Raw genomic sequence first — 19,574 nt, 5'->3', positions numbered from 1 at the left:
AGCCACTCACCTCCAGCCGCTCCCCCCCAACCCCCCCGCCCCGCACCCAGCATTTAAAGAAGCTAAAGGCATCTCCCCCCGGAGTGAGTATTAGGCCGTCAAGGCCACGCCGGTGGAGCCGGCCGAGTCCCTGGCCGCCGCCCTCAAAGCGTCGGCCATGTCCGCCCTGATGGTAGGGGAATCAGGACGCCCTGCGCTGGCCGCTGATCGTCGCCTCGCCGACCTCCGCCGGCTCCGTCTCTCCGAGGCCCTCCATGACGGTGTAGCTCCTTCCTCCTCCGCCGCCGTAAGCCCCAAGACTCCACAAATGTCCTGCAAGGAGCGTAGCTGGTGTAGCACCCCGTTCCATCGAAAGATCAGGCGGAAGGGATGACCCCAAGAGTACGGCGTCTCGTGTTCGCGCAAAAAGTCAGTGGCAATCCTGAAGGACCTGCGTTTCTGCAGCGTGATGGCGGAGAGGTCCTGGTAAAGCGCCACCGGCCGTTCCCGGAAAGTCAGGGGCTGTTTCCTGCGGGCCTCAGTCATGATGCGTTCCTTCAGCGGGAAATCGGGCAGGAAAGCCAGAATGTCCGGTGGAGGTGCCGATGATTGGCGCTGCCGGCCAACCCTATGTGCCCTATCAATGCTAATGGGGAAGTCCGCAGCTTCCCCCAGGATCTCTCGGAACAGGTCCCGCAGGTAGCTCCCCAGATCGGACCCCTCGTCTGCAGTCGGCACACCACGCACTCGAATGTTGTTCCTCCGTGATCTGTTCTCAAGGTCCTCAGAGTGGGCCTGGAGCTCAACACACTGCTCCCGGAGGCGGAGAACGTCCTGTTGAAGATGGACTATCTCCTCCTCCCGGCGTTGGGCCTCCGTCTCCACCGTTTCAACGCGCTCGCCAAGGCCCTCCACTTCCCTGCGCACTTCCCGGACCTCGCTGGCCACCTCCCGCTTCAGTGTCTGGAAGTCCTCCCTGAGGGAGCTAAACAGTTCCTCCATAAAGGTCCTCGTGACGGGTGGCTCCCCCCCAGTCACGTCCGCCGAGGCCTGGGAGGTCCCCGGCGAAGGCTGTGTTCTGTCCCGCAGTTGCTGGGCCCTGCCAAGCATGTCCGGCAGGGTGCGGTCCCCCTTCTTCGAGCCTCCTCTTCCAGACATCGCAAGCACTACGGTCGGGCACTGGTCCAGCCGCCCCAGGGATGCCCAGCTGCTGGCAAGCACTCGACGTGGGTGTCCCCCCACAAGCAGGGTCGCTGCGTCACAGGTGACAAAATGGCGGTCCAGCCCGGTCACCGCCAGCCGCGGGTGCCCATCCGAGACAGGAATGGAAGCTACAGTGGGGGGCTCCTCATCAGCACATCCCCCAAAAAGTCAGCCCGGCAGCAGCGGCGGTCACATACATCCGCCAGCAAGGGCTCCGGCGAAGGCCAACACCACTGATCCCACGGGGACAAGATGGCGGCAGGGCGAGGCAGGGCAGAGCGACCAGGCCCGGCGACACCACCGGGGCCCCCAAAACGCACAGCAATCAAATAGGTTCCACCGCCGGTTTCAGTCTGTCACACGCAGGGGCCCAGATGGTCCGACCCCAACAGAGAGTCCGCCGTACTTCGGCCAAGGGACAGGGGCCTACACAGTGCGAAGTGTCGCCGACACAGGTCCGAGTGCCAAAGCACCCGTCCTAAGTCTTCCGCACCGTCGGGTCCCCTCCCGCAGGGCTCCTTCACCCTCCGTCGAGCGACGGGCCAGATTCCCTCCAGATCGCAACTTTCAGCACCAGGCCCAGCCGAGGCGCCCGGACAGCACTCCGATGCGCTCCGCCTCTCAGGCCCTCCTTCGCTCCTCGAGCTCGATCGGACTTTTTGGGGGCTTCCCCCGAGGCGATCAGAACCAAAACGGCAACAACGTGCGCACCAGGTGCTCCGCCACGCTCCTCTTCCACGCTGAGCCTCAGCGGGGGGAGAAAAGCATAAGAAAAGGGCTCAAGCTTGGCCGGGCCGGAGGAGCTACGGGAGGAAGCGTCCGCTCACCCCGCCATCTTGGCCACGCCCCCTCGGCTGTTTATTTTTGTACTGTCTGCGACATCAAAATAATGAGCTGGTAACCCTAATCAAAAGACTGGAAGTTTGATGCAGGTTCAGCACATTTATTTATTTCCTCCACCCTCAATCCCTGATCAATGCCATGATAGCAATAGTTTAACTTATAATTGAAACCCTACGCCACCGTCAATAACATGATGATTTACTACAAGTGTCTGGGAATACACACTGCATTCAGACAACTCACTCCTCATTCTCACCCTTCACTTTCACGGTCACCCTGCACTCACAGCGCATAGTTATGGATTTCCAGCATTTGCCACATAATACATCATCTGCTGCATAATTTGCGATTCAAAATTTACTAAAAAAGCAGCAACACGTTACATTGAAGGCCCTTTCTAAAGGTTGACTGGTCACCTTTCTGTTGCTTATTGCTATATGTGGGTGTTAATGTGGTACTTATGAGGGGCAATAAAAGCCAGGACAGTGTTAACAAGTGTCAAAATTGCAAAATAATGCAGTAATGCTATAACAAACTATGCAGCATTATGCTGCATAATTCGCCTTTGCTTGCTGCAGAATTTAGTCACTCCTGCTGCATAATTTGGCCTACTCCTGCCGCATAATTCAAGTGGCCCTATTTACAGTGCTATGAGGTCCCAGCCTGTGGCAGAAAGCACTGTGAAAATGTAAGTCATTATTTTAAAACAGTATTTACATACTCTAAGCTGGCCTGCTGCAATATGACACAGTGATTGAGATAAAACAAGTTCTTACAAAATATACATTTAATAATAAGTCATCAAACTGTATCTAAAGCAGACATTTTTGTAAGTGACTCCACTATTCCAGATCTCAGTGAAAACACCCTTACACTACATCTAAAAAAAAAAAATCTTTGCCACCATCAAGCTTTAAGCAGAGCCACCGGAATTATTCAGCAGAAGAGGACCACATTATGTGGCAGGTTTGACTAAATTATGCAGCAAGAAAAGGTGAATTATGCGGCACAATGCGCCACATTGTGTGGTTAACATAAGCAACTACAAAATTACCAGTCAATCTTTGCAAAGGGCCTTCCACTGCTCCTGAACACTTTGTCATGCTTTAAGTAACTTTTGTTCCATTTGAGCTAGAGTCAAGTTTTCGTTGAAATCTGCAGATTATGTAGCAAATGCAGTAAACTGATAATTATGTGGAAAACGCTGCTGCTGCAGAAACTCATATTTCCAGTGGCCCTCACTTTAAGTGACTCGATTAATTAAAGGCTGGTAAGAAGGCCGGTTTCTTTTTTAACTTTCTGCACTACCACCACACCCTTTGCTTCTAGGCAGAGGCACCCTAAAGTCAGTATTAACCATTCAGGGGCTGTTTTTTTTGTGATAGCTGAGTCCATGGGGTGGCAGGTAGAAGGCCAGCAGGGTTGCATTCAGATGCAGAGCCCTAATCCTCTCGATCCCTGGTTGGCTTTCTGTGCTGACGGCTGCGGCTGTCTTGTCTCCCTGTGTTTTTTGTATCACACATATTTATTGATTATTTCCACAAATAAATCAGGGCAGACAGATTAGAGAACAATTATTTCTACAAAAACAACGTCTGCAGTAAATCAAAGTACATATGGTAATGCTAGGGCCTGCAATACCTGTTAATTAGTTTGTGCTTTTAATATAGCATTTTAAATACAGTGATTATAAGCCAATCGATATGTGTATTCGTTTTTTGACATCAGACTCAACCTTGCTGGGATTTGCGCCTGCGACCTGCTCAGCTGCTTAAAACCAGCACTCATCTCGCTGAGTTATCTTGTACACTGGACCATTTACCTCGGTAGATTTAATGGTGCGGACGCAGGTACGGTGCAGGGCGGAATACCAGGAAGAGAAAGTAGTCCGTTTATTACTTTCATCGCGTATTTTATATGACATTCACGAAGAAGGTTTCCCAAATGGTGGAGGTGGAAAAAAACGGGTTTGCTGGACTACCTTATAAAAGCTACTCATGCATAGAGTCCGGACAACCAGAGCTTTAGGTGAGGCGGGTCCCTCCAGATCGCAGACCCGAAAGTAATTCATAATGGACATTGAAATGGGACCCCTACCATGTCCTTAACTTTACGGGTAAAAACACTGATCAAATTCTCAACAACAAATGTAAAGTGCATTGTGGTAATTCGTGGCAGTTTCTCTAATTTCACGTTTTTTTTAATCTCTTTTTAACCCGATTAAAGCCCTGAAGACAACTGCGCCTCCTATCAGGTGCTAAACCAGTTCTTCTGTTTCACACTCACCCCGATTTGTCCAGAAAGGTATAACAATACCGAGGTGCGCGTCACTGATGGAATGGCGACATGTTTACAGTGAAAGTGCTCCACGCCTCAAGCAGCCAGAGCTGCCGACTTTGGAACTCAGGAAGCGGGTTCGAGTCTATGCGTCGGCTCAACATCCTGTGATTCTGGGCAAAATCACTTATTCTCCCCATGCCAAGCCCCCCCCCACACACACACACACACAAAAATCCATGTGTACTTCTGTAATGTGCCTAGTGCTCATGTAAAGCGCTCAAATAATCAATCAATCTGAGGTCAGAGCATTCGTACACTTACGAGCTCAGCCAGCACCATATCACCTTTCTAAACAAGCATTTGCAATGCAATAGGTCTAGCACTTGCGAGAGTTTAAGCTATTGGCATTGTAAATGGCAATTCCTTTCATGTATGTTTTAAAAACCAACAGGTAAATAAAAGGCACTGTCATTTACAATGCCAACAGCTCAAACTTGCGAGACCTATTGCATTGCAAATGCTTGTTATGTTTACAAATGGCCAGAGACAGCATCTTCAGAGAGATACCCCAAAGAAGGGGACAATATAAGTGTTTTTTTAAGGGACATTTGTTAATGAAGCTGGTACTGCTGCCAGGGGTGTAAGTGGCCACTGCTGGTTATCATTAAGGAAGCAGATGCAGCAGGACTAGGATCAGGGATTTGAGGGGCCCACTGCATCACAGTTATGACTGTCTACCTTAAGAAAAGGGGCATCGGAGCTTATTTTTCTTGAAAGCATTAGGACCGAGGTGATGATCCGTCATGGTGGGGAAGAGGTAAAAGATGCAGAGGAGATAGCCTGCTACTCAGGACTGCAGTTATCATTAGTGCAACAGGTGTAGTTACATTGGGGTCAAAGAGTGTGAGGGGCTCACAACACCCCAGTTATGGGGAGCAGTTTGTTTGGGATAATATCTGTTTTTGTTGGATCCATTTGCTGTTTTATAAGTCTCATATTTAGTGCAGTTCGTAAGCTGTAGAAAAAGTATTCCTGAAATCATCTCATAAGCCCCGCTCCCTGCACATAGCCATGTCCCTCCTGCTCCCTCAAACCTTGAGATAAAGTTTTGGAGGGGTGCCAAACCTCAAAACATTTTGCTTATGGGAGGCCCAGAGTAGAAAAAAGTTTGAAGACCTCTGATCTAGCTTAAAGACAAGGTTTTCTTATGGGGCAGGAGCTAGACCTAGTTTGAAGGCAACAAGCAAACTGCTTGTGTTTGTGGAGATGCTCTAGGACCAGTGCTTAATTTGAGCTGGTGGGTGAACGTGGGGACCGGCACTTATTTTTCCCCAGCAGACACACAGAGAAAAACACAAAACGGGGAAAGAGAGAAGAAGAGAAAGATGAAAAAACAGTGAAAAAGGTAGAAAGAAGTGATGAAAAATAACCTGGAAGAGTGAGAAAAAGGGCAGGGAGAGTATGGTGGTGGATGACAGTCATGAGGTGAAATTATGTTTCCTCTGCACTCTTTGTATTCAGCTTTCCCAACATCCCATAGAACTGGCTGTGGGCTTTTGAGCACAACATTGGGCTCTGGCACTTAATCTTATAGAAATTAACCAATGCCTAGACCCGAATCTCAGTCTTGGCACTGGTCATTTTAAGATTATTGCTATCCATCCATTTAGACACTCCTAAAATGTATCAAAATAAGAAAGAACTTTTCTTATCTCTACACTTGTCAAGGTGGATAACCAGCTGGGTGTCATACGCATTAATCATAAAAAAATGGCCAAAATAGCAGATTATCTGTCCCAACGGGGCCACATAAACGTTAAAACAAGTGGGACTCAATGAAGAGTCCAGAGGCACCCTATAGGAAACTGGTAAGATCTTAGACATGGATGTTTGAATCTCGACTGCCTGAGAATGCCAGAGGTAAGTATGCTAATTTCATGCTTCTCCAATGATCCCTATCTCAAGGATCCGGTTTAAAAGGATCTTATGGGAAATGGTGTTGAAGGCAGTGGAGAGATTGAAGAGAGTCATCTCTGCACTACTGCCGTAATCAAGCGCCTAATGAAGTTCGTCCACAGCGACAAACGTGCCGACTCAGTGTTGTGTAAAGTCCTGAAACCAATTGAAATGGATCCACCGCAGAGTGGGATGAGAGGCAGTGTTTCAGAATGTTGGTAACATGTTTTTTTAAGATCTTACTAAGGAATGGAATTTACGAAATTGTCCAGTAATTCGAGGGGACAGCACGGTCTGCAACTGTCTATTTAAAATGACTGGGGGAACTGTAGCATGTTTCTGACTGACTGGAACTACAGCAGTCTCAAGAACCGAGACGCATAGGAGCGTGAAGGCAGGGACAACAGAGACAATGCCTGGATGTAGCAGGAGAGCTGCACAGGGCTCGCAGGGTGATCCTTATTTGATGGAAAGTGAAAGGGAACGAAGAAGAGATGGGGAAAGAGGATCGAAGAAAGTTAGCCTGGGACCGGATGAGAGGAACCAGATGAGGGGGGAGTTAACACTAATGATAATGTGTTTTAAAACATGGATACAAAAATGCAGAACTATGAATACCTAGATCTAGCTATTTCTGAATCGGGTTTATGCAATACTTTTGTGCTTTGGAATGATTGAGCTACAACAGACTCACCTTGCTTACAGCTATTGTTGACTGCTTTCTCTTGCTGCTTCAAGAAAAACCTAGTGCGGTCAAAATGAATGTGGGCAAACTTCCAGGCTGCGAGTACGCTTATGCCCAAAGACAATAGCTTCTTCATTACAGGAGTGGCAGCTGCTTCAAGGAGGCGGTATGCTTGGCACTGGCTGTCTGAACCAATGAAAAAAGATACAGAAATAAAGAACACACGTGTTAACCACTAGTAGCTCTAATGTTGTTTTCAAGATATTACTATATGAATAATGTCTGGTACATCAAATCTTTTGACAAATGATAACCATGTCGGAATACTTGCTTCACATTCCATATTTTCCGAATCCTCTGTCATTGTCATAGTATAACGTTTTGAATATGGGCTCATAAAAAGAGCCAAAAATTACTTACAACTGGAAGTAACTCTTTCAAATGGTTCATTTTCTTGAAAGATCACGTCCTTTTGTCTTAGAAATCCTCAGAATAAATACACATACTTCGGTTTGTAATTTTTACTCACATGAAAAACAATTTGGCGTATATAATTTTATGTTTTTCCATGACGAGTGTCTACTTCATTGCAATCTATCAATTTTGTCCCATTTATTATTGTTTAATTCAGCAAAATATGGTGCCATAACGTGATAATTTCTGCTATGCTATATGAAATAATTTTCAAATCCTGCTACGAGCTTCAAAATTGTGTAAACGTATGCCTTGATTCATAGTTTTTGTAACACATATTCTGTAGAATATCTACTGTGCCTTACCAGATCTTCCGGTTAAAACAGGACCTTTTCTAGTAAACAAAAAGCACCAGAAACTTGCTAGAATGACTGTGCGGTTAAATGTTTCTCTGTGAGAGGAAGGTAGCATGAAAAATAACTAACAGCTTACATTTATTATCTCTTGACCTGAATTTGGATAAGTTATTAAAACACTAATGTTAACTTTTACCAAACAGCCACCACTTTCAAAATCATTATCTACTGCTAGCAGGATCTGAAACTTAAAAACAAAAAAACTTAATAAAAAAGCTACTACTTGGCATTACCAAGTTCTCTAGCTCTGGCTAATATACTATACCACTGATATAAATTGAACTGTAATTTTAGGGCTTTTAGCCCCCAACCCCCCCTCCCCGAAGATTGGGGAGACGTTGCTCAAAAAGAGTAAAGTGCTGTCTAAAATTGAAGTTACAGAGAGAAATTGAAGTAAGCGCACTAGATATATTAAACTGAATTAATGAACATATTATCCAACACAACATTATGCATGTAGTAACTTACTTCTGTTTACCCAGGGACAATCTTAAAATAATTTGTGTTTTTTGTTAGACTTACTAGATGTTACTGTTGAATTCAAGCGCATTGGCATGAATTGACTGTAGGAGGCTGGCTTAGTATATGGTGCACACTTATTCAAGTGAAGCACCTTGCACTAATCCAGACAACCCTTATGGTGCTTTTAGTGGTCTTAGACAACCATAGAAAGTTCTCTCAGTGGTAGCTGTGGGGAGCAGCCTTCAGGCTTATCCAGAAGGAGTATTAAGCAGAAGGAGTATTAAGCAGCTTGTTTTACCGGATCTAATCAACACTCACTTACACATTGGTATATCTCCTATCGGAGATAAATACACAAAAACACTTCAATTGCAAATGGGTAAGTAAGCACAATACACAGTGGTCTTCAGAGGGATACCAAAACATATACTAAAAAAGTGGAATGCGAACTGCGACCAAAGTCGGGACTTGGACCAGGAGACTCAGAAGAGCTGGGGACACAGGGAACCACCCACGGCAAGTACCCAGGATCCCCAGAGAGGCTGTGTGCAGAGTGCAAACACAGCCACGTACTCAATAGAAGTCAACTGGAAAGTTGCAGTTGCAGTTTTGGAGAAGAAGGAACCTTCCCAGTGAACCCTGAAGAGACCCTGTGGAAGACAAAAGGTTGAAGAGTCACCCCACCCATGGATACCCCAGGAAACAGGATACCTACACCAGGTGCATAGATGTGAAGTGACGTCAGTAACCGCGGGAAGACCACAATGGAGGACTTCAGAAAAGTCCGTGCAAGAGTCCAGTGGAATCCAAAGGTGGATTCTTGAAGTGAAGAACCTGTAAGCAGAGGGGACAGAGTCTATGCCACCTGGAGGTGAGCAGGAGGCATGGAAGAGAAATGCCCACGGATGTCGGAAGATCCAGGAGTAATGACGGTGACCTTGTCGCTGCAGTTGTGAGGACCAGGCGATGCTGAGGAAGACCAGGACCCATGCATGAGCTGTCTCACGTCGGAAGTCGAGAACCAGGGGGTTGGTATCCGGCGGGAGCACCAACAAGCCTTGGCATCTGCATCAGGCATGGAAAGTGAACTAGGAGCAACGTTGGGACCAGCAAGGTCCAAGGGACTCACCACATGCAGGAGAGTAAGAGCAGGCCCCATGCAAGCAGGGGAGCCCACTGAAGCAGGAGAAGACCCTAAGGAGGATCCACAGGCCAAAAGCACAGGAGTCGCAAGAGGACCTTGAGCAGCTCACCAAGAAGGAAGGCCCATGGTGCAGACGATGCAGTGAAGACGCTGTACTTGGCAGGAAGAGATGCTGGAGGCTGGAGCTTCTTGTAGCCCGAAGATCTCTGAAGTGCAGAAGCAACAAGCCTTGCCAACGGCAAGTCGACGAGGTGCATAGAGGTTCGGTCCCAGCTGTTACGACAAGGAATACTGGCCTAATAATTACAGGGAGGACAGGTCAGGCCTCGAGGAAGTTGCAGAACCACCACTTATGTTGCTGAGCCTTTCGAAGTCTGTGGGATGTCAGGAGCAACAGACCGGTCAGCTTTGTTGCGGTGCCTGGAGATGCAGGAGAGTGACTCCTTCACTCCAAGGGAGAATACTTCGGGTGTCCTTGATGCCCACAGGTCTGTTGAAGATCCTGGAAGAAGCACAGACACAAACAACGAAGACTTGCAGAACATCAAGAACAGGAGCAGCAGGAGTCTTCCTTGATACAGTCTCGATTCCAGGCGAAGTCCAAGTGTCCAGACGATCGAAGAGCGACGTGGTTTCAGGCTTGAGTCTTGTTCCACAACAAATCTGAAGAGCCACCCATAGGTAAGTTCTTAAGTACCTTAGGGAAAGGGTTGAAGCGACTCAGGGGTCCCTCCGAGAGGCGGGTCTGGACAGAAGGGAGGATACTCCCATGTCCTTTGTCCAGTTTCACACCAGAGCGTGAGCCAGGGACTCCCTGAACTGGCTCAAACCGGAGTATGCAAGGAGGGCACCAAATGTGCCCTTCTAAGCAGTCTGGTGTCGCTCGCAAGTGCCCCACCCTAGCTTAATACACAAAGTCCTGCTTGAGAGTCTGGGAGGTGCTCACACCTCCCTGTGACAGGAAACCTATTGTTCTACCTTCCCCTGCTCGAGCTCAGCTCAGCAACAGGATGGCAGAATCGTGTCTGGGGTCAGCAGCAGTACTAGCTTGCTGGCAGATCCTGAAAGGCTGTTACCAGGAGTAATGGGGGCTTCCTGGAGGAGCCCCCCAGTGCACGGAATGATACCTCCAACATCGGTAACGGTGTTGGGGTATGATTCCAACATGTTTGATACCAAACATGTCCAGATTCAGCGAAGCCACTATATAGTTAGCCATCGCGTAATGACGGATGGCTACTATATGTATCGAAATGGCTGACCACACTTACAAAGTTTGGAGAATCCACTAAAGGATTTGTAGGGGTGTCCTGCTCATGCAGGGGCACCCACACACTTATAACCCAGCACCCTTCCTTCAGGATTGAAAGGCTTGCCTTAGGGGTGACTTATAGGTTTTAAGTGTAGTGACCTCAGATATAAGGAAACTTATATCTGTCATAAGTGGTGCTAGCACCAGCTTACACAGGCTGCAATGGCAGGCCTGTTGTCACAGTTTGAGTGGTCTCTCATGGGTGGCACACTACATGCTGAAGCCCACGGAAGACCTCTGGTGTACCTATGCCTTGGGTACCTCAGTACCATATACTAGGGACTTATAGTATATGCCAACTGTAGAGGTACAGAAGCACTTACCATAGTTAATCTAAGGAGGAAGCACTGAGGTCCTGAACCGCAGGATCCCAGTCCGACTAGACAAAAAACATACTGACACTAGCAAAAAGTGGGGGTAACCATGCTAGAAGGATCCTACCTTCCTATATTGACCTACTATAATTTGAGATAAAAAGAATACACTGAAACATCCTTAAGAGACTAAGGGTTGCACCCATCCTTGTCGAGAAAGCACTTTAAACAGGCTCAACATCTCTGTGCTCTGTATTGAAAGCCTAAACCGGGGTGTGGATTAACAGAGCATAAATTCATCATCTAATGAACATGAATGACAACGAAAGAGCACACCTTAGAAGATCGGTGATGTCAGTGACAATATAGAGGGGCTTTCTACCATCATTACCCTCAAGGCTCCACCCATAATCTCTGGTAAATCTGCATTTTTAGAGTTGCTTGTATACTGCTATTGGTAAATTTGTAGGGGGCTCAATTACCAACACAAACTCCAGAGACTTCATATTGAGCCTCTTAATAGCTCATTTAAGGACTATGCATGTATGGAGATACATCGTCCACCATATAATAGTAGAAGGAACCTGCGGGATTCATCAGAAAATGGTCGAAGCTCAAACCCCAAGGCAAAGGAATACATTCATCCTTTATTTCGGGGCACTGATTTAGACCCAGGAGAACAAATAAAGGGGTCAATTCACAAAGATAAATAAACACATGTATATTTACTACTACACCTAAGAGTAACTGTACACCTTTTTGCAAATCACCATTTCTAACTGTAGATTTACACCTAGATTTAGACTTACTTGTCTCAATTGCTTCAAATCATGAGGTGGAACCTCCTACAACAGGTGGAGGCTGTTGTGAGGACTTCCAAATGAGAAAGTATAGGGAAAAGTATTAATGTTTTATATTCTTTAAAAAGATATATAACACATTTTTTAATGTAAAATCTAAATGTAAATTCATTTGAAATATTTATTCCTAACCTAGAACAAAAAAAAAATGTAACAGTATTAATGCAGCTAATCAAATATACATAAAATTATTAAATAATTTAAATATGTTAATTTATAAATAAAAATAAAAAAATACTATTTTTAAAAGAAATCCACCCTCACTAACATTTTTATTTAATATGTAATACATGTTGTTAAAAATTATATGTTGAATTAATTTAAATAATTTTTAATAAACGTTTAAATGTTTTATTTATTTTTAAAATATGTTTGTTACCTTAAAATAACTATTTAATGATTATATATCATTTTACCATTAGAAGATTGTTCCTGCGGTGTTTTTGATTTTCCTGCCTCCATTGTTTTCTATTGAAGAATGTTGCAGTGAGTGGCATGTGTGGTGCTTGACTAACTCCAAGGCTGGATTGAAGTACATTTACACCTGCTGTGACACTTTTATGGTAATAGCAACTTTAGTAGTTTAGTTTGTGAAAAGTAACAGTCTTACTCCTTTGTAAGTGGGTGTTTGTATTAGAATATCCCTTCCCAAATCCCTTCCTACAATTTACTAAACCCCCATTTGGTAGTATGTATTCCCCATTTTAAAACACTCCCCTTTGTTTTGCCCATTTTTACTACTGAAGAACAAGTTACTTACCTTCGGTAACGATGTATCTGTAAGAAACATTAGTTAGTTAGATTCCTCACCTTAGAATATCCCCAGGCGTCAGGCTGGATCCGGAAAGATTTTTGTAGCAATACCCCTTGCGCGTCGGTAGGCGTTGTCTGCGGCTCCGCGTCCGTCGTCGGCGGCGTGCGCCGGAATGACGTCGTCGGAGTACTTAGACGCCGCCCTCGCGCGCTGACGTCAGTTCTTCTACATAGCTTTCTGCGCCAGAAACGCAGAGCCATGCAAGAGACCGACACTGGTGCCAAAAAGTCTAGGGCCCTGAACAGGATGGCCTTAACCCAAAATGTCGGTTCGCAGAACAGGGAGGCTGGGTGGGTCGGTGAGGAATCTAACTAACTAATGTTTCTTACAGATACATCGTTACCGAAGGTAAGTAACTTGTTCATCTGAAAGAAACACGTTAGTTAGATTCCTCACCTTAGAATAGATACCCCAGCAATACCAACCCCGGAGGTGGGCCTGCGAACCAAGATCACACCAGAAAGTCCTGGAGAACAGAACGGCCAAAGTGGCCATCTCTCCGGACTTGGCTGTCCAGGCAATAGTGCTTGGCAAACGTGTGCAGTGAAGCCCACGTCGCTGCCTGACAGATGTCCTGCAAGGGGACTCCCCGTCCCAGGGCAGGTGTCGCTGCTGTGGCCCGGGTGGAATGGGCTCTCAGCCCAACAGGAGGGACCTTTTTCGCCAAGGAATAGCAGAGTTTAATACACAACACGACCCATCGCAAGATGGTCCGCTTGTGCACAGCTTTACCCTTCTTAGCACCTACATATCCGACAAAAAGTTGGTCGTCCACCCGGAACTGTTTTGTGCGGTACAAATAAAAGGACAGCGCACGTTTTGGGTCCAGACGGTGGAGCCTCTCTTCATCTTTTGAAGGATGCAGAGGCAGAAAGAAGGTGGGCAGCGTGACAGATTGCCCGATGTGAAAGGGAGTCACGACTTTATGAAGAAAAGAAGGACGTGTCCGGAGGACAACCTTATCCGGATGAACCGAAAGGAAGGGAGGCTAAGCTGACAGAGCCTGGAGCTCACTCACCCGCCTAGCGGAGGTGATAGCCACCAGGAAGGCAGTTTTCATTGTCAGTAGACAAATTGGACAGTTGTGAAGGGGCTCAAAGGGAGCACAAAAAACCAGCTCCGCTGTAATTCAGGCGTCGTAGCACACCGGGGAGACATTCGGTCTCTCCGGTGGGAACCCAATGATGAAGCATGTCGCCAACCAGGTTGGTGAGTGAGGGTTCTTTTAAAAACATAGTGATTCACTTTTCTAATTTGCTCTGCACTTGTTCACATCTGATGGACACACTCTTTTGTTGTTGATCTATGCCAGAATGACATCACAGACTTCAGGAGGCAAGTCAAATGGCATCAACTGTCGCCGCTCAATCTCCACGCATGGAGGTGGAGGCTGGACAGGTTCGGGTGGAGGACCATCCCCTGCTGCTGCAACAGAAGGTCCTCCTGAAGAGGCAGTCGTATCGGGGGATCGATTGATATACTGAGTAGCTCGGGATACCAGTACCTTCGTGCCCAATCCGGAGCCACCAAGATGACTTGGGCCCGGTCGCGCCTGATCTTCTTCAGCACTCTGGCCAGAAGTGGTATAGGCGGAAAGGCGTACAACAGACCGCAACTCCACTCGCGACGAAAAGCGTCTCCAAGCAAGTGCCGCCTTGGAAATTCCAACGCGCAGAACTGCTGACATTGCGCGTTCTCTTTGGTGGCGAATAGATCTAACCAAGGCTCTCCCCGCTGCAGAAAGAGACCTTGCGCCACATCCGAGTTCAGACGCCATTCGTGATCCATCATGCACCGGCAGCTGAGTTCGTCTGCTCTGGAGTTCAGAGAGCCCGCCAGATGTTGAACCACCAGGGTGATGCCCTGATGTTCCAGCCATGTCCAGAGGCGCAGAGCCTCCTGACAAAGGGTCCATGACCCCACCCCGCCCTGTTTGTTGCAATACCACATGGCGGGGGTGTTGTCCGTGAACACCTGCACGACACTTCCCCGGACAGAGGGAAGGAAGGCTTTTAGTGCAAGTCGGATCGCCCTCAGCTCCAAGAGGTTGATATGGAGCCGAGTCTCCGCCGGAGACCAGAGTCCTCTGATCTCCGCCTCTCCCAAATGGTCCCCCCATCCCAGGAGGGACGCATCCGTCACTACGACATGCTCCGGTTGGGGTAGGGAGAGGGATCTGCCGCTGACCCAATCGCGATTTGTGAGCCACCACTGCAGCTGGTTCGCAGTGCCCTCCGAGATCAAGACATGGTCGGACAGGTTGCCTCAATGCTGGGCCCACTGAAACTTCAGGTCCCACTGCAGAGCCCGCATCCGCCACCTGGTGTCAGGTACCAACAGGATGCAGGAGGACATCAGCCGCAGCACCAACCTGACCGAAACCCAGGACAGAGGCCGGAAGATGGAAATCAGGGCCTGAATGTCCCGGACCCGCTATTCCGGCGGATAGACCCGGAACTGCGCCGAATCGAGAACCGCCCCAATGAAAAGGAGCTTTTGGGAGGGACTCAGGTGCGACTTCGGCACATTGATGGAGAACCCCAGCGAGTGCAGGAGGTCGGCCGTAGTCTGGAGGTGGGAGACGACTTGCTGGGGCGAGCCCGCTTTCAACAGCCAGTCGTCGAGATAGGGGAAGACTGGAACCCCTGATCGGCGCAGATGAGCTGCGACCACCTCCATCACTTTCGTGAACACCCGAGGGGCCCTGGTGAGGCCGAAGGGGAGCACGGTGAACTGAAAGTGCTCCTGACCCACCGTGAACCGCAGGTAACGCCGGTGGGCCGGCAGGACGGGGATGTGGAAATAAGCGTCCTGCAAGTCCAACGCTACCATCCAGTCTCCAGGGTCTAGGGCAGCCAGAACCTGAGCTAAAGTGAGCATCTTGAAACGGTCCTTCCGTAGGAAGGAGTTCACGCTCCTGAGGTCCAAGATCGGGCGTAGGCCCCCTTTGCCCTTCTTGGGAACCAGAAAGTAGTGGGAATAACAACCACGACCTACTTCTGGACCAGGAACGCGCTCGACGGCCTCTTTGGCCAAGAGGGCCGAAACTTCCTCTCGTAGAAGATGCAAATGATCCCCCGACATACGTTGGTTCAGCGGTGGCATGGCTGGAGGGGTCGTCTCGAAGGGGAGGGAGTAGCCCCTTCGGACGATTTGCAGCACCCACCAGTCCGACGTGATGGAGCGCCAGTGGAGCAGGTGATGACGAACTCTGCCGCCCACTGGTGTTGAATGGGCCTAAAAGCTCGGACTAGGAGGGCTTTGAGGCGGATGCTGCCGGAGTGGATGTGGACTGACCGGCACGTTGACCTCCAGTACCGCCTCGGTGAAATCCACGTCCGCGACCGCGTGCAGGTTGGTTCTGCGGCCGGTGGCTGGGCGGACGTGAGGAGGCGCCCCTTCCTTGGCCACGAAAGGGATGAAAGGCGGAAGTTTGCGGCCGCGGGGCCGAAAGACCCAAGGACTTGGCCGTGGCCCGGGAGTCCTTGAACCGAGCTAGCGCACTGTCCGCCTTCTCACCAAAAAGGCGAGTGCCATCAAAGGGCATGTCCATGAGGGAACTCTGGACATCCCCTGAAAATGACGTGGACCTCAGCCAGGCGTGACGCCGAAGCGCCACCATGGTGGAAATTGCCCGACCTAGCGAGTCCGTGGTGTCAATTCCACACCGTATGGCGTGCCGTGCTGCATCTCGACCGTCAGCAAGTGCTTGAGTGAGTCGTGCCCGGGTCTCCACCGGGCACAAGGGCAGCACGTCCTCCACCGTATCCCACAGAGAGTGGGAATAACGGTCCAAAAGGCAAGCGGTATTTAAAGACCGCAGCCCCAAACTCAGGGACGAGAACAGTTTCTTGCCAAACTGTTCCAACCTCTTGGATTCCCGATCCGGAGGAGCGGACGGGAAGGAGGATTGGGAGGTTGAGGCCTGGATAACCAGACTCTCGGGGGTGGGGTGTTGGGAGAGGAAACTGGGGTCGCCCGGAGCAGGGCGGTGGCGCCGGGCAACGTTCCGGTCCACAGGATGAACTGTGGAGGGCTTGGACAAAGTGCCCTGCAGAACGTCTATGAGGGCCTCATTAAACTGCAGCAGAGGCTCAGTGGAGCTTGCTGTCAGTTGAAGGACCTCTGTGAGGACGTTATTCCTCACGGCCACAGCAGGCAACTCCAGCCCTAGGGCTTCGGACGCCTTGCGCAGCACCACTGAAAAAGGTGCACCCTCCTCCGAGGCCACAGTCGGAGGAGAGATGAAGCCAGCGTCCGGCGAAGTGTCCAGACCACTGGCATCCCCCAGTTCGTCTGCCCAGTCCTGTGCAAGTTGACCCTGGAGGGCCATAGGGTCCTCAGACTCCTCCCAGTCGCCCCCGTCATCCGATTCCTGATAAACAGGAGGAACGATCGGAGCCGGACGGTAGATGAAATGGTCATCCATCGACGTTGGGTGCGGCGCCGGACGGCGCTGTACCGGCGTCGGGTCTGGACCGGGGCTGAACCGGGGAATGGCGTCGTCCGGAGACGGCGCCGGAGGTGGAACCGGTGTCGGCGCCGGCGGAGGAGGCGTCGTGAGGTCGACCGGCGCTGACCAAGATCCAGGCCTGGATCCCTCGGGGACCTGCGGCGTCGGGCCGGAGCCGTAAACGGCGTCGGGGCCGGAGCCGCCGGCACGCGAGGTTGCCCAGGCGAACCTGCGGGGCCCGAAGACGTGCCTACAGGCGTTGACGAAGGAGCCGCGGGGGTGGGACTACCCTGACCCTCAGCCGAGTCGGGCGACCGGCGAGGGGAGTCCATAGAGCAATGTCGTCTCTTGGACATCTTGGAGTGCTTCGACTTACGCGAAGACCCCGACGAGCGATGACGATGACTGCGGCTCCGTGATCGGTCCTTGGACCTCCTCCTGGACTGGGACCGAGAGCGACGCGGAGCCGAGTGCCGAAGCTCGAGAAGCTTACGGGACCGCTCCCGCCTAGCTTTCGACGTCAAGGCCTTGCAATCGAGGCACGACTCCGCGTCATGGTCGGGCCCCAGGCAATACAGGCACCGGCGATGGTGATCCGTCACTGACATCAGGCGATGACAGGCGTCACAGGCCTTGAAACCAGGCATCCTACCGGCACCAGAGTCGAGTCGATAGACCAAAAGAAGTCAAAAAAGTTAGTCAAAAAATTACTAGGGGTAAGCTCTTCCCGGATCGGCGCTTACTGGCACGGAAAAAAGAAGAACTGACGTCAGCGCGCGAGGGTGGCGTCTAAGTACTCTGACGAAGTCATTCCGGTGCACGATGCGGAGCCGCAGACGACGCCTACCGACGCGCAAGGGGTATTGCTACAAAAATCTTTCCGGATCCAGCCTGACGCCTGGGGATATTCTAAGGTGAGGAATCTAACTAACGTGTTTCTTTCGTATATATATATTTATGTTTGTTTTCTGATTCCATACCATGGCAGACATCCAAAGAAAAAATAGGGGAGGCAGAGGCCTCTGTCTGTAGGTTTATGAACTGCACTTTATAAAATGTGAATAGTAACATTTTACATACTAAAAAATGCAGTTTGTGACCCAAAGAGTTCAGTTCAAGAATGATGGAACATGCTGAACTATATATTACCTACTGGCGGTCGTCAGTAGGTAGTTATAGTTAGGACCAAAATTTCCTAAGGAAAAGCATTTTTTGTTTTGCCAATAACTTTGGCTCCGCTCGATGAATCTTAACAAATATTTAAAAAAACTTCCCCTTTTTGATTCAGCTGCTGTGCCCCTAACTTTTTGCCAGATAACTGATGCTAACTTGACTGAGTGTGCCCTGGGTCCCTGCCAATCAGGTTCCCAAGGCCTGTGTTCTTTCCCAAAACTGTACCTTTGATTCCACAATTAGCATACCTCTGGGCAACATGTAAGTCCCTTGTAAAAGGTACCCCTGGTACCAAGGGCTTTGTGACCAGAGAGGGCCTCTGAGGGCTGCAGCACATATTATGTCACCCTCAGAGACCCCTCACCTCAACACACACACACTGCCATTGTAGGCTGCGTGTTGTGTTGCAGACCAAACTGAAGAGTCGGCATGGCACACATCCCTGAGGGCCATGCCCACCCACACTGCCTGTGGCATGGGTAAGCCACCCCTCTAGCAGGCTTTAAAGCTCTAAGGCATGGTGTACCATACCACATGTGAGGGCATAGCTGTCGGAGCAATATGCCCCTACAGTGTCTATGCCATTTGAAGACATTGTAAGTACAATGAAGCCATTTTGAGTATATGGGCTGGTAGCTGGTCAACACGAACTCCACAGCTCCATGATGACTTTGCTGAAAACTGAGAAGTTTGGTACCAAACTTCTTAGCATGATAACCCACACTGATGCCAGTGTTGGATTTATTATAAAATGCACTCATACGGCATCTTAGAGATGCCTTCTGAAAAACAACCACTTTCTAGTGTATTGGCTGACTGGTCCCTGCCAGCCAGCCACCACAAGACAGGTTTCTGACCTAATGGGGTGAGAGCCTTTGAGCTCTCGGAGGTCAGAAACAAAGCCTGCTCTGGGTGGAGGTGCTTCACACCTCCCCCTGGCAGGAACAGGAACAGCAACACTTGGCGGTGAACCTCAAAGGCTCTCACCTTGTGATGTGCTGATTTGGGCAGCTCCCCAACTAGTGGTGATGCCCACCTCCCTGTCTAGACCCCACTTATGGTGGCATGCAAGGTAGGAAAATTAGTAAGCAGAGTAGGAGTGCCCACCATAGCCTGCCACCCCCTAGAGTCGCCAGGAGCTGAACCCCTCTCTTGGAAATTCTACTGCCCCCCGCCCTCAGTAACGCCCTTAAATTTAGTATTCAAGGGCTCCCCTGAGCTATGTTCCGCAGATTCGATGACCTACGAAGAAGGCCTGAAGAGACG

The 19,574-nt window shown here is 49.4% G+C and overlaps 1 protein-coding gene across 1 annotated transcript in view; it reads right to left on the bottom strand.

The window, feature by feature from the left end:
- SHOC1 (shortage in chiasmata 1) overlaps positions 1–19,574 on the bottom strand; it is a 1,571,389-nt gene that overhangs the window by 922,123 nt on the left and 629,692 nt on the right. Inside the window, exon 15 of the mRNA XM_085643056.1 lies at positions 6,956–7,132. Coding sequence (XP_085499182.1) covers positions 6,956–7,132 — 177 coding nt within the window. The remainder of the gene's footprint in view (positions 1–6,955; positions 7,133–19,574) is intronic.

The sequence above is a fragment of the Triturus cristatus genome, chromosome 2_2 (genome assembly GCF_964204655.1).
Source record: "Triturus cristatus chromosome 2_2, aTriCri1.1, whole genome shotgun sequence".
Classification (NCBI taxonomy): domain Eukaryota; kingdom Metazoa; phylum Chordata; class Amphibia; order Caudata; family Salamandridae; genus Triturus; species Triturus cristatus.
This window is presented reverse-complemented; position numbering and strand designations above follow the sequence as displayed.